General features: G+C 50.6%; 1 protein-coding gene across 1 annotated transcript in view; it reads left to right on the forward strand.

Annotated features, from left to right (window-relative positions):
- Tmem181 (transmembrane protein 181) overlaps positions 1 to 15,049 on the forward strand; it is a 53,000-nt gene that overhangs the window by 35,228 nt on the left and 2,723 nt on the right. The window contains exons 5-14 of the mRNA XM_051164060.1: positions 1,070 to 1,191; positions 6,187 to 6,297; positions 7,225 to 7,305; positions 9,023 to 9,122; positions 9,698 to 9,828; positions 10,094 to 10,185; positions 11,301 to 11,358; positions 12,824 to 12,926; positions 13,307 to 13,358; positions 14,739 to 14,821. Of these exons, the coding sequence (XP_051020017.1) occupies positions 1,070 to 1,191; positions 6,187 to 6,297; positions 7,225 to 7,305; positions 9,023 to 9,122; positions 9,698 to 9,828; positions 10,094 to 10,185; positions 11,301 to 11,358; positions 12,824 to 12,926; positions 13,307 to 13,358; positions 14,739 to 14,821 (933 nt within the window). The remainder of the gene's footprint in view (positions 1 to 1,069; positions 1,192 to 6,186; positions 6,298 to 7,224; positions 7,306 to 9,022; positions 9,123 to 9,697; positions 9,829 to 10,093; positions 10,186 to 11,300; positions 11,359 to 12,823; positions 12,927 to 13,306; positions 13,359 to 14,738; positions 14,822 to 15,049) is intronic.

A 15,049-nucleotide genomic window follows, 5' to 3' on the forward strand; every position in this document is an offset into this window, starting at 1 on the left:
GGTGATGTTTCTAAATAGACACAAGAGATTCCGTCTACATAGCCAGAAAGGCCCAGGGATCCTCCTGTCTCCTCTCTCCCTCTCATGGTGTTAGGGTTATAAACGTTTGTGGGTGCTAGGACCTGAAGTCCAGTCATAAACATCAAGCTCTCTTGAATGCTGCAGCATCTCTTCAAACTGTTTGTTCATGTTCTCTGTCTGTCTGTCTGTCTGTCTGTCTGTCTGTCTGTCTGTCTCTCTCTCTCTCTCTCAAAGACTCTCAAAGAACGTTTGTGTTTTTATGTATGTGGAGGTCAGAGGGCAACAACAGGGAGTCGGTCCTGTCCTTCCACATGTGGGTCCTTGGTATGGAACCTAGGTGGTTGGCCAGGTTTACCAGCAAGTTCTTTATATGCTAAGCCATCTCAACAGCCCTGGTTCTCTTCTGTTCTCACTCTCTCTCTCTCTCTCTCTCTCTCTCTCTCTCTCTCTCTCTCTCTCTCTCTCTCTCTCTCTCTCTCTCCTGTCTCTCTCTCCTAAGAAGAATATAATTAGCAAATTTTGTCAGAAATGTTAAGGATCGGGCTGGAGAGAGGGCTCAGAGGTTAAGAGCACTGACTGCTCTTCCAGAGGTCATGAGTTCAATTCCCAGCAACCACATGGTGGCTCACAACCATCTATAATGTGATCTGATCCCCTCTTCTGGTCTGCAGGTGTACATGCAGGCAGAGCATTGTATACATAATAAATAAATATTTCAAAAAAAAAAAAGAAATGTTAAGGATCTATTTATATCTTGGTACAAATTAACGAATATTCAGAGAATTAAAGGGGTAATTTCATAGCCATATACCCTTTTGTGAGGTGAAACGGATGGATCAGATATGCAGGTTTAACATAACACAGGCTCCTTAGCAGTGGTGGGAGGAGGCAAAGGCTTTCCTTTGCTCCACTTAGAGTTTCAAACACTGAGGGAGGCGGTGTGGCCTCAGGAGGCTCATGGGCTCTCTGCATGCCCCTGTCAGCAGGCAGCTTGGCTCCTAGGAGTTGCCTGGTGCCGTCTCAGGAACCGACTTTCTTTCTCCTGTAGAAACGTCTATTCAGACCAGCTTTTCCATGACTGTGAAAGTCGATGGTGCAGCTCAAGATGGAACCACAACGTACATTCATAACAAGGTTCACAATCGCACAAGGACCCTCACGTGTGCAGGGGTGAGTGTGCCCCCACAGTATGTCCTCAAGTGTGCAAGGGTGAGTGTGCCCCCACGGTATGTCCTCACAGACCTGCTTGTCCAACAGATGGGCATAGCTAGGTGAAGGCTTCTAAATGGGTTTAAAAATATGAATTAGTTCAGCAGGCAAATGGTGGGTTGATTCTTACTCGTTCCCCTTCCCATTGCCCCCTTCACACCTCCGATTTCCTCCCCCTCCACTCCCCACCCCTGCTATAACCTTTTCTGCTTTCTTTAGTTTCTCCTGTCTCCTCTGCTTCCCCCCTCCCTGCCATGACCCTCATTCTAGCTTTATGACCTACACACAACACATACAGACACACACATGTAAACTCACATACAGGATCTGCAAATAAAGCATACAGTATTTGTTTTTTGTAATCTGGCTTATTTTACTTAGTGAATGTTTTCTAGTTGCATCCATTTTCCCACGAACGTCATGGTTTCATTGTTCCTTATGGTTACTTACATAAGATTACATTTTGTATATGTCTTTCATTTTTGACCTAATCATCTGCTGATTGGCATCTAGGTTGGTTGCATTTCTCCATTCTATCAGTGACGTAACAATAAAGATGGGTGTGCAATGTCTCTGTGGTGTGTTGGCTTAGGTCCTGCTGGCATACCGCAGGAGTGACACAGATGGCCTACGTGGCAGTGCTAGCTTCAGTGTTTTGAACACCCTCCACACTGATGTCTGCACTCCTGCCAGCAGTGAATATGGCTCCTCTTTCCCCACATTCCTCACCAGCATTTGTTGGAATTTGTTTTTCGCATAATAGCCCATTATAACTGGGGTAAGATGGACTGTCAAAGTACTTTTACTTTGCATTTTCCTGATAACGAAGGATGCTGGGCACTTTTTGAAGCATCGGTCATCTATGTTTCTTCCTTTGAGAGCTATGTATTCAGTTCTTTAGTTCATTTGTTGATGGATGCTTTGGATTTTGGTGTTTAATTTTTGTGGTTCTTTATATATCTGAGGTAGTAATCCCCTTTCTGATGTGTAGTTGACAAAGACCCCCCCACCCCCACCCTGCCGACGCCAGTCTACAGTCTGTCTCTGCACCCTGGTGATTGTTTTCTTTGCTGCACTGAAACACTTTAATATTATGTAACCACACACACAACCATGCATTCACACAAGTGCGTACGCATGAACACTCAGTCTGCCATAAACCCTGAGGCCATACGGTACCTGCTGATTTCTGTGGGTAGATGTGGAGGACCAAGTCTCGGATGAACCTCTGCTGCTGTCATAGGGTTTGTCCTGACCTCAGCGGCTTTGGGGGGCTTATACTGGGTATTGCATATTCTGACCATCTATGGATTGCTGCGCAGTGCCCAGGTCTCCTGGGGTCACCGACCACATTTTTAGGCATCTGTTCTGGAGTACAGTGCGTGGCTGTGGGATCCGTCCTAAGTGTGAACTGTCACACCTTTATTCATTGATACTCTAGTCTCTTCAGAAGCCAGTAACTCAGGCTCATCCCTGCAACAGCTAGGAGCCATGCCAGGAGAGGGTCAGAAGAAGGAGGGTGGTGATTAGAGAGAGGGCCCGCTTAGCAGGGCATGCTGGGGTGGGTTGCAAGGCTTCATGCTGGGCACCTTCTACAAGTCACTCATTAAACCCTCACGGGAGGTCCACAAGAAAAAAAACGGAGGCCTCAAGAGGTCACAGCCATTGTCCATGTTGACACAGATACTAAGTGGAAGCAACAGGATCTGAGCTGCTCTTTTATCCAGAAGCCTCTGTGAGGCTTTAACTGCACACATCCTGCCGAGTTACTGACAGTAAGGAGACTGATGCACCAACGGAGGACCCAGGCCCCCTGCTCAGATGTAGCTGATAGGCAGCTCAGTCTCCATGTAGGTCACCTAGTAAGGGGACCAGGAACTGTCTCCATCATGAACTCAGTTGCCTGCTCTTTGATCTCTTCCCCACGGCAAGGCAGCCTTGCCAGGCCACAGAGGAAGAGGATGCAGGCAGTCCTGGGGAGACTTGATAGGATAGAGTCAGGTGGTAAGGGAGGGCTCCTTCTTTTGAGAACTAGGGGACAGGGTTGGGAAGAGGGAGGGAGGGTGGGGCCAGGAGGAGATGAGGGAGGGGGCCATGATTGGGATGGAAGGTGAATAATTTTTTATTTTTATTTTATTTTATTTATTTATTTATTTATTTATTTATTTATTTTGGTTTTTCGAGACAGGGTTTGTCTGTGTAGTCTTGGCTGTCCTGGACTCGCTTTGTAGACCAGGCTGGTCTCGAACTCACAGAGATCCGCCTGCCTCTGCCTCCCAGAGTGCTGGGATTAAAGGCGTGCGCCACCACGCCCGGCAGAAGGTGAATAAATGTAAAAATAAATAAATAAAAAGAATATTGGTGCTTTCTCCTGGCAAGAAGAAATTTGAGCAGAGAAAGGCTCCTGTGCAGTTACCTCTTGCTTCCTTTCTATTAATCCAAAGGGCTCAGAACCCTGGCCCGGGCTCTAGAAGAGTGAGCTGTGTGGGTGAGGTGACCCTCCCACCTCAGCAACCCCGGCCAACCATCCAGATAGGATGGCCTCTAGAGAAGTAACTGACCTTTCAACCTGTGTCCCTCCTCCCGCCTCAGCAACCCCGGCCACCCATCCAGACAGGATGGCCTCTAGAGAAGTAACTGACCTTTCAACCTGTGTCCCTCCTCCCACCTAAGCAAACAGCCTGAACCATTTCTGGAACATATTCACCTCTGAGACATTAAGCCCCTCCTGCCTGTTCTGGGAGAGTCACCAGGATCAAGGGCCCCCATGTGTCCCCCCACCATGCTGTGTGCAGGAGGCACACAGTCAATTCCACTGAATAATGAGGTGACATGTGTGAAAGTCCCAAAGGCATCTTTGCAGCCCTAGGCAGGAATGAGCGACATCTCCCTTGGCCACCAGAGTGGGTGGGACACACAGCTGCTTGCTCACCGAATGCTGTTCCCACAGCTGCTGTCACTGTCACCCTGGCTTGCCAGTGGGAGGCACTTTGAAGGAGAGTGGGCTCTTGGGGTGGGGGTTGTGGGTAGGGGTGGGAGGAGTTGGAGGCTGGGTTCTACCACTGCTGCTGGGATGCGCTTACCACAGCTATCCTCAGAATGGTCCTTCCTGCATCAGTTCACACGATTTGGGAGCATCTCCCCTCTATTCTTTATCCAGTCTGCTCTCCCCTTATTGCTGCAAGCAAATAGTCCTAAGTCAAGAAAACAAGGCATTTTTATGTTACATGGGTGATTGTCATCCTCTCACGTTTTTAAAATCTTTTTATTTTGCACATGTATGCATGTTTCCATGTTTGAGCACATGCACAGAGAGGTCGGAGGTTGGGTCTGGGTGTCTTCCTCGGTCACTCTGCAGCTCATATATTAAATGACATGCACTCACTTGAACCCAGAGCTGTCATAGGCAGCCTTGCTTCAGGGGTCCCATCTCCTCCTCCAGAGTGCTGGGATTACAGGAGGTAGAGATTTGAACCCTGGCCCTCCCGCTTGCTTGGCAGTCACTTCCTCCACCAAGCCACCTCCCTAGCCTTTGCCGCTAATCTGATATAGACAAACAACACCAGCGCCCCGAGATGCTGAGGAAGCTTCCATCCTTTGCCAGGTATGTATGGCCTGAGCTGTAACTCCTAATAAACACACCCCCTTCCCAGCACCCACATCAGGTAGCCCACAACTCAAGCTCCAAGGGATCTAATGCCCCCTCTTCTGGCATTTTTGGGGCATGCCCACACACACAAATAAAAATAAATAGAAAAATAAAATCTCTTTTAAAAAGGTAAAACACCCCTATGAAACTTGAAAAGGATTCCTCTACGTGTAGAAGTATCGCTGTCCCACAGAACGTTGTACCAGTGCGCTATTGACTTTGCATGTGCCTGTTCCAGGCTCCACTGAGTCCTTAGCTACACCTTTGACTGACAGTCACAGCAGGAAGGGGAAGAGCTCTGCTGGGCTTGAGAGCCACACACATTGGGAGGCCCCTGTGCCCTCTGAGGGGCAGCCCAGCTGGCTGGCGATGGGACTGCAGGCTCCCAGGTGCACACAGGGCCTCCGCTGTGTGCTCTCCTCTGCACTTCCCCTCCTGTCCCTTAGGATGAACAGTGTTGGTGGTAGCCAGCCCACCCTGCCACTGCTCTATTGTACTTCTAAGGTTCTTACATAAAGCACTGGCCTGTCTTCCAACCCTGGCCTGGGACATTTGACCCTTGGTATGTTTTGACCAATTGTAGTTCTGTCTGCACTGTTGGGAGCCAGGCTGAAAGTCACAGGCAGCGCCTGGACTGTCACTGCACAGAGGGAGTGTGACTGCCCAGATGATGGAGCAGTGTTGAAGGCCCCTGGTGGCAGACAGCTATGATGGGAAATGGTCACCGGCCTCTCTAGGCTGCACAGCCACACCACGGGCTGTGGGTTTTCTCTATAGTGGAGCCCCAAGCCTTAATGCTCAAGGCTATGCATAGGACTCAGTAGACCCTGGAGCATCCACATCTACAACCCACATGATCCACTTGCACTGCTTGCAGCCTTTGGAGGAGATCTGTGTAGGAAATGCATGGACTGTGCATGGCCCCAGCACTACAGACACTGGCCTAGGGCAAGTTGGGCTGTGACACTTGGTCTGATGGATAAGCTTGCAGCTCCCCACGCAGTAGCGCATCTACAGATGGATCAGGCTTGTGTTCACCGTAGTTAGCGTCTCTATTCCGGTGGTGTAATGCCTCTCAGTAATGTGCGATAGGATGATTCTGATCGAGGTAAATCAGAAAATGCCTATTGAGTGCTTGCTTTCTAGGAACCATCCTTAGCTGGCATCTGACTTTTCCTTGAGCTTTTGGCGAGGTCTCCCGAGATGATGGGTTTTGTTCATCTGTTGTTGAAAATGAGTCACTTCTGGTTTGTGAGTGGGAGGGTCCTGTTAGCTTGCCTCTGCAACACAGGCCTCCTTTCTTTCAGAAATGTGCAGAAATCATCGTGGTCCACCTTGGCTACCTGAATTACACGCAGTACACGGTGACTGTGGGATTTGAACACTTGAACCAGCCCGTCAAGGAGCTGAGCTTCACAGTGAGTGTGCGGCCAGTGACACCTGTGCAGCTCCCTTGTCAGGTGGTCAGATGCATCGGTGCCTCATACAGTTTTTTAGTCGGTGGGTCCAAGAATAGCTTAAACAGACAGCACAGAAGCTGAAGAAGCCAGGGCATGCTCAGTCAGCCCCGCCCACGCTTAGCTACCAGTGACTATTACAGCTACAGATCCATATTTACATATTTTACTTAAGTATTTTAGGAAATGCTTTTCACACTTAGATCTCCCACAAGTCTGTCTCTTTGCTTGTAGAGATTGGCATTTTCTAGTGAAGATTGACTTTTGATAGGAAAGTTTAAAATTCAAATGCCCTTATGACTATAGACTAATTTATCTGCTGGATTCACCACTTAAAACCATTTCAGAAAGTTCTTAGTATTTAAGTTTTTTTGGTTTTTTTTTTTTTTTTTTTTTTTTTTTTTTTTTTTGGGTTTTTTGAGACAGGGTTTCCCTGTGTAGCCTTGACCATACTGGACTCACTTTGTAGACCAGGCTGGCCTCGAACTCACAGCGATCCACCTGCCTCTGCCTCCCGAGTGCTGGGATTAAAGGCGTGCGCCACCACACCCGGCCTTTAAGATTTGTTTTATCTGTTCCTTAATATAGAAATAAAATTTGTTAAAATTTTACAACATTGTGAAAAAACAGAAGGAGAAAGCATTTTAAACTCCTCAGTCATTGTTACTAATAGTCGGTCAGACATGTCCCCCTCTGCCCTCACTCTGGGGTGTAACCGTCTTTCTTGTGCCCTCACCCCGGGATAACTGTTTCTGGTGGTCAGGTGTTTCCCACTCAGGTGCAGACCTGAAGTCAGTCTTCACTAGAAGACACAAACACCTGTTTCCTCCCCCCCCCCCACCCTGCTTCCTTGCTCCTCCCTCCACACCTTTCTGTTTCCTGTTTCAGTGGAAGACATACAACCCTGCATTTTCCCAGCTGGAGATTTGGTTCCGCTTCGTGTTTGTGGTACTTACCTTCATTGTGATCGTGAGTAACATCTGCCTGGTGTTGGGGGGGGGCTGGAGGGGAAGGGGACTGGGGAGGTGGGGGGAGTAGGCGTGGTGCCCTGGGTGGGGTGCCCTGGCCCAGTCACTGAAAATGAGGCTAATCTGTGTAGTTCTAGTCATCAGAGAGCAAGCTCCCTGGAGCTTTAGCCAAACCCTGAGCGAGGCCCTCCCGTGGCCTGGCCGGGCCTTACTACAGTCTGTGTGCACTAAGGCACTGTGCTGCAAAGAGCAAAGGATGCAAATCGTTCCGTGGCAGCTTCTGCGTGGCGTAAAGAGCCATCACTCATCACCGATGGTCAATAAATCCCCACCGCTGTAACAGAAACATCAACTATCATTATCAAATGCTCCTGGAAGGGAGTTGGCGTGTTGGGGTGGCCGTCTCAGTGCTGATACAGCTCTCACTTGCATTTTCTTATGTTTAGAAAATCATTTTGAGCTTTTGAGTCTTTGGACTTTTGAAAGAAAAGTTTGCAGAGAAATGGTTCTGCAAATGCAAGCTTTTGTTCATTGAAACCTGAATGAAGTTTGTGCCCACAAACACACTCATTTCAGAGAAAATATCAAAGCATGGAAGGGCGCCTCAGAAAGCCCAGCCATGAAGACAGGGACGTAGGAACTGGAGACGGAGTGTGCTGTTTGGTCGCTGTCCTGTCATCGGCTGCTGTGTACCTTCCAGCTGACAGGGAGTGCAACATTAGTTCCGCACTGTGCGGGGATGGCCTCTATAGCTGGTGCCTAAAGCTCCCTTGACACATTATAGACCCACAGTGGAGCCCAGCACACAGACATATAGTGAAGGCAGGCGTGGGAAGTGTGGTAGAAACAGGGCTCAGGCTTAGGGTAGCTGTGCCAGGCCTGGGGCCGTGGAGAATGAAGTGGACCACTGGTCTCATATTTGGAGGACTACCTGGTATCTGGGCTGCCTTGGGGCCCAAAGATTGATACCCTGAGTGTATTCTTAAATGGTAAAAGAGCAGATAACCTGTGCTGGAAAAAAAGCAGCCCACAGGCCAGAAATTCATGCATCCCAGAAAATTGTTAGTTCATATTAGGTGACAGTGAAAAAATTAACGGCCTCTGTGTAACACTTGTACACTGTTTGAAAGCTGTTTAAAGACAGTTCTCCCAAAGGCTCTGCACACTTACGGAGGTGTCTGAAAACACGCTCAGCCTCTGAGTGGCATGACTGTGCCCCTTGGCTTTCCCTTGTGGATCCTAGTACCTTCTGTAGTAGCTGTCAGCTGCCTGGCTGGGGCAGGTAACCTGGTGCATCTACAGATGTGCCTGTGCTCTGGGAAGTCCTGTGAGCCTCCATGTGGGAAGAGACCTGACTGGAGCAGGCAAGCAGAAATGCAGGCAGTGGGCATGTTTTCTGTTTGCAGAGAATTTGTGGCCTTGTGGAAACAGCGTGTGACCCATCTCTCCCTTGGCTCCATGCAGCAATTACACATTTTTGTTTTGGTTGTCACTGGTGTCTGATGTCATTGATAGCTGGTGGGACCTCATTAGTCATTTTAACCAGTGGCTGGCCCAGTGGACCCTCGCTGGCGCCTCCCTGATGGGGTGAGGCTCAGTGTGCCGGGCAACAGGGCCCAGCAGTCAGTCACCAGAGCTGGCACCTCCCTGATGGGGTGAGGCTCAGTGTGCCGGGCAGCGGGGCCGAGCAGTCAGTCACCGGAACGTTTGCTTTGCAGTGTCTGTTTGTGCATTCCCTGCGTAAGTTCTCCATGAGAGATTGGGGCATCGAGCAGAAGTGGATGGCCGTTCTCTTGGCGCTGCTGCTGCTCTACAACGGTGGGTGCCATCTCATCTCCAAACCTCCCCCTCTCAGATTCAGAGCTGGCAGGCATCGTTGTGACAGGTGGCCTGGTCCCAGAGTCCCCAGGAGTATCCAAAGGGAATCCCTGGAGGAATCTGTTGTGGCACACTCCCTGCTCCCTAGGCACCATGTTACACAGACCACTGCATGCGCTTGGATCCTGAAGAGACACAAGCTGCCTGGGTTGTGAGAGCTTGGACGAGCTGCAGGAGCTGTAGACTCGGCAGGTGTGGAACTTGGCTGTGGTACCCGTGCCACTGTCTCTTCCTCTGTCCCCATTCCAAAAAGCATTTGCTGCCACACAGGGAATTCTCAGGCTACAGGAGGAGCTGACACCAGGGCAGATGGCTCTCTGTTTGGACCGCTGTTGCAACCTGTTCAATGGCTTTCAGACATTAGGAAAACAAAACCGCCTTTGGTTTGCTCCCTGCCCTTCAGCTCTGACCGGGGGAAGCTCCGTAATGATCTCTGAGCTCGAAAGAGGCCAGGGGTTCTGTGCTGGTTGCTAGCCCGCTACACTCTTGTCAGTGTTGTGTCTTCTGCCTTCCAGACCCGTTCTTCCCGCTTTCCTTCCTGGTGAACAGCTGGTTTCCGGGGATGTTGGATGACTTCTTCCAGTCCCTGTTCCTGTGTGCCCTGCTGCTCTTCTGGCTGTGCGTGTACCATGGGATACGGGTCCAGGTACGCAGACAGACAGATGTGCAGTATGCTGGCCATCCATCAGACAGATGTGCAGGATGCTGGCCATCCATCAGACAGATGTGCAGGATGCTGGCCATCCATCAGACAGATCTACAGGATGCTAGCCATCCATCAGAGACCCTCCCTGGCCTACACTGCACAGCAGGAGCGTGCTGTGTGGAAGGGCTTGGGGGTCTAATGTGCCCTGTTAGGGTTAGTCACTGTTTGCTGTATCTCTTACTTCTTTCCTGCTGTTTGTTTTTAGGGAGAAAGAAAGTGCCTAACTTTCTATTTGCCTAAATTCTTCATCGTTGGACTGTTGTGGCTGGCTTCCGTTACACTGGGAATATGGCAGACGTGAGTAATGCTGCTGGGTATGAAGCTGTCACTCCTGGGGGATACTGACAGCAGTTGGGGGGCACTGGGCCTTCCCGCCCTGCGATCTCACCCAGACCTGGAGAGTATCTGCCCCGGCTCACACATAGATAACTGGGTCCAAGGAGTTGGGCTTGGCTTGTGCGGCGTGCATTGAAAAGGTCTGCTAGTATAAGCGGGAAGTGAGGGCATCTGTCATCGTAGGCTGCTTCAGCGAGCACCCAGGCCTGGCCAGCAGAGACACTGGATTCCCCCCAGCGTCTCCAGGCTTCCTGATCCTTACTAAGCTTCAAGCTTGATCCTGGCTCGGCCACGCCCCTTCTGTAAATAGCTTGCTGCCAGGGCTATGCATCGCGCCTGGCTCCCCAGAGACGCTGCTCAGTTCCTGGCCCAGTGTGGGTCTTGTGGCTTTTCACGCTTCAGTTTGTGCCACGGTGGCACTGACACGACTTCATACCGTCCATGTCACTTACTTCCCTGTCAGCTTAGCTCCCAGCGCTAATTCTGACACTTAACCCCATGCAAGTTTTTAAGTTAATTAATCAATGGTATTTGCTTGTTTGCTTGGCCTTCGTCTGTCTCACACGTCTGGGTGTGCCACGGATCTGGCTCCTGGAGCTGGAGAGATGGCTTGGTTAAGTGTACTGCTCTTCTGAGGACCCACGTTTGTGCCCCAGCACCCTTGTCAGGTGGCTTACAACCATCCACAACCCGAGCTGCAGGGGATCCTCCAGCACTGGCCACCACAGTCACCTGCACGTATATGCACATACCACCCACAAAAGCACATACATACACATAGTTTAAAAAGCAAACCTTAAAAAAATAAAAGCTCTTTGGCCCTTTAAGAGATAAAAGTGCTGCACCTTCGCCATACTGCTGAGTGCGGGTAGTTAGTAGGCATGCACCACTATGCCCAGCTTCCTGTTGGACTTTGTCAGTGTGAGATAGAGGGTTGCTATTTAAACTCCTCCAATGTTGGTAGCAAGTACTATTTACATTTACAAGCAGAAAATGAAAGAAAAACTTGTCAGGAAAAGTATGAAATACAGAGTAAGCTTCCTAACCAGTCTGTATTTTCACCATTGTCCTTTTAGATTTAATGAATTACATGACCCCATGTACCAGTATCGAGTCGACACTGGAAACTTTCAGGTGAGCAGCGTTGGTTCTCGCGAGGCCTTGTGATTTGCTCATCTCCCCTCATGAAGCGGCTGGTCCTGTAGCTTTAATCACACTGTTGGCTCAAGCTTCCAAGTGACTGTTCACAAAGGAGTCAGAGAGGTGGGGGGCCGGGTGTGTGGAAAATTGGGGCGAGTGGGCTGGGGCTTGGGGTGTGTAGGCAGCTATAGGCAGGGCAAGAGCTTCAAGGGGTTTTCTGGGAAGATGGTCCGGAGGGAGCTGCTCTCACCCACTTCATAGGAAAGGTCAGCTGAGGCTGTGGTCAGTGAAACCCCAAGATTTAGAGAAACTGGTGGCGATGGACCAGTCTACTGTTGCTGTTGCATTTGTCTGACCTGGTTTATCATTTCTGTGGCAAACTGAGGTAGGCAGGAGGGCTGCAGGGTCAGGAGCCACACTGCAAGGGTATGCAGCCCAGGCTATCACAGGCTTAACCAGTCACTGATTTCCAGCCCCCACTCCCACCCCCCGCTGCCACCCCACCATTTCATCTATGAAATGGAGCAGTAATGGAATCACCCCATACAGGCTTAATCAGTCACTCTCCCCCGCGCTCCCCCATCCCCCGTTTCTTCATCTATGAAACGGGGCAGTAATGGAGTCACTTCATCATACAATGAGTGTAGAGCTCTTGGCCAAATGTCACAGGCAGCCTCCATCCTGACCCGTTGGCGAGCCCTTCCCTGCCCAGCCAGGCTGTCTGGAATGGAGCTGTGAGGACTCGCAGACAGAGAGCAGCCCACATCCTTTCCTGATGGACACAGCAGGGATCCAAGACGGCTAGGGTGCTGGCAGCAGCCATTCTGCCCCTCCCCTTTATGAGCGAATGAGCCACACTGAAGAGTCTTCCACAGCAGAGGCAGATCCTGTGACCTTGAGAGAGGGGCTCTGCTTCAGAGAGAATGAGGAAGGGGTGGAAGCTCCCACCCAGAAGAGCCTTGTAGGCAGGAAGGCTCAGTGAGGAGGGCACACCCCACCAGAGCCACTGACCCCTGACCTCAGACAAGGGCTTTCCCATCCTCCAGCTGGGGAAGGTAATGCTTCCCGACCTTAGGTCCCCTAGAACCTTCCATCCAGCCCCTCCTTTCTCAGGAACACCAAGGCACGTACAGTTGGAGACTGGTATGAGGACCAGCCGGGTCCAGCCCTAAGTCCTGTCAGCATGACCTTTGGCCTCAGCATTACACCGGCCAGACCCCGCCCCAGGCAAAGGCCCCAGCAGCCACCACCAATTGCTCGGCATGCTCTGGCTCTAGGTTCTAGGCAAAGCAGTGGTGCTTGAGTCTGAGTGATCGTGACGTGAGACGCCTGTTCTTGGGGAGCCCTTCCCAATGCTGTGGCAGTGGGTGTGACTTGAGGCTCTGGGTCCCTGTCGGGTGCCAAAGGACACACACGCTCCAAGGACTAGTCTCAACCTTACCCACCTGATTTATTCCAGGGCATGAAGGTCTTCTTCACTGTGGTGTCTGCTGTGTACATTGTATACCTGCTCTTTCTCATAGTGCGGGCGTGCTCCGAGCTCCGCCACATGCCTTATGTGGGTGAGTGACGCTCGGGTAGCATGGGGCAGCAGGGGCCACACCCCAGAAGCTTTTGCCTCTAGAAAGCCACTGGAGAGAAACCTTTAAAATATATGTCCATGGTCCCCGGTTTCACAGAGCTGCAAGAGCTGTCAGGGACCTGTAAGGCTCACAAGTCACACTGTCCTTGGGCAGGGCAAGCTGCGTGACTTGGGGCCCTTTGCCAGAAACCACTGTATTGGGCGCTGCTGTAGTGGTCTTCCCTGGCCACAGTAGAGCAGGCCTAGAGCATGCAGGGAGAGGGCCTGCCCAGGGTGGCTTTGATTTTGTGTGTGTGTGTGTGTGTAGGTTTTGACTTTTGTTTAGGTAGAATTTGCTAACAGGAGCATCTTCTTTTTCAGATCTCAGGTTAAAGTTTTTGACTGCATTGACCTTTGTAGTACTCGTTATTAGGTAAGACTTTCGTGTGTGTGTGTGTGTGTGTGTGTGTTTGAGTGTGTGTGCATATCTGGGTGTTCATGGTTGTGCATGCATGTGTGTGTGTGAGTATTCATGGGTGTGCGTGCATGTATGTGTGAGTATTCATGGGTATGTGTGTGTGTGTTCATGGATGTGCATGCATGTATGTATCTGGGTGAGCTTGGGTATGCATGCATGTGTGTGTCTAGGTGTGTGTGCATATCTGTCCGGGCATTCATGGATGTGCATGCATGTGTGTGTCTGGGTGTTCATGGGTGTGCATGCATGTGTGCGTGTGTGAGTGTTCATAGATGTGCAAGTATGCGTGTGTCTAGAGCCAGAGGGCTGACATGAGTGTCTTCCTCTTTCATTTTCCACATTATTTTTTATGTTAACCAATTCATTCATTCAGTGTGTGGAGGTCAGAGAGAACAATGCAGGAGTTGATTCTCTGCTCTGTCCTGCCATGTGTGGTCCAGAGACAAAACTCAGGTTATCAGGCTTGGCTGCAGCACCTCTACTTGCTGGGCTTATCTTCCTTTTGAAGAGACAGAGTGTCATTGGATCCTCAGGCAGCCAGAAGAAGACATCACCCGCCCCTTAGAGACAAATTCCCTCCAACAAGGCCCCACCCCCTAATAGCACCACTTCCTAGGGGCCAAGCATTCAAACACGAGTCTATGCACCACAGCTCCTAATCAAAGTTCTATGAAAGCCGGGCCGTGGTGGCACACGCCTTTAATCCCTGTACTCAGGAGGCAGAGATAGGCAGATCTCTGAGTTTAGGGCCAGCCTGGTCTACAGAGTGAGCTGTGGAATAGCCAGAGCTACACAGGAAAACCCTGTGTCAAAGGAAAAGAAGCTATATAATGGCCCAGGTTATGAAAGTTCCGTCGTAAGTGTCCAGGCCTGGGGAGCACATTAAGTCACATTTTCCTCCTCACTCCATCCCCTGCTAAACACAAGCACAGACCTCACATCAGAGAAGTACATGCCACAAACACCCCACACACCTGAGGGGGTCTGGGCCTCGATGTCCTTTTGGTGTGAGGACGGGACCCTGCGTGAGCAGGGAGAAGCCACTGTCAGGGCAGGTGGCAGCCATCCACGAAGCCCTTCCCCAGCTTAGAATAAATTCTAAGAGATCAATTGCTGGTTTAGACGTGCTCTCCGTTTTCTCAAAGTTAAAACCATCCAGCGGGTACCCACACTGCAACAGCACGTGGTGGGTGTTGTGTTTTCTCTGGGAGCCAAAGTGACCGGGGGGGGGGGGGGGGGGGAAGCACACAGGTGTGTGTATGGGAGTTTCCTGTTAAGTCTTCCTGGGGTGACCCCTTCTGTGTTTCCACATGGTGGTTCCCCCTTCTCTTTCAGCATCGTCATCCTCTACCTAAGGTTCGGAGCACAAGTGCTGCAGGACAACTTTGTAGCTGAACTGTCGACTCACTACCAGAACTATATCCTTGTCCTCGGAAAGGGGCCTTCAGGCTGCCCTGAGTTCATGCTTAACGCCTTAGTTTTGAACCTTTCTGAGCGGCTCAGTCAGCCCCCTTCTGATCTGTGCTCAGCAGGCCCCAGGCATGTCTTGCCCTCTCTCTTAGCTTCCTGTTGGCCCTGAGAAGGGTGAGTTTCGTCAGTCTTCCTGTTAGCCAGGAAGCTGACACAGCAGGGCTGATTCAATGCCC

Source organism: Acomys russatus, chromosome 21, assembly GCF_903995435.1.
Source record: "Acomys russatus chromosome 21, mAcoRus1.1, whole genome shotgun sequence".
Classification (NCBI taxonomy): Eukaryota; Metazoa; Chordata; class Mammalia; order Rodentia; family Muridae; genus Acomys; species Acomys russatus.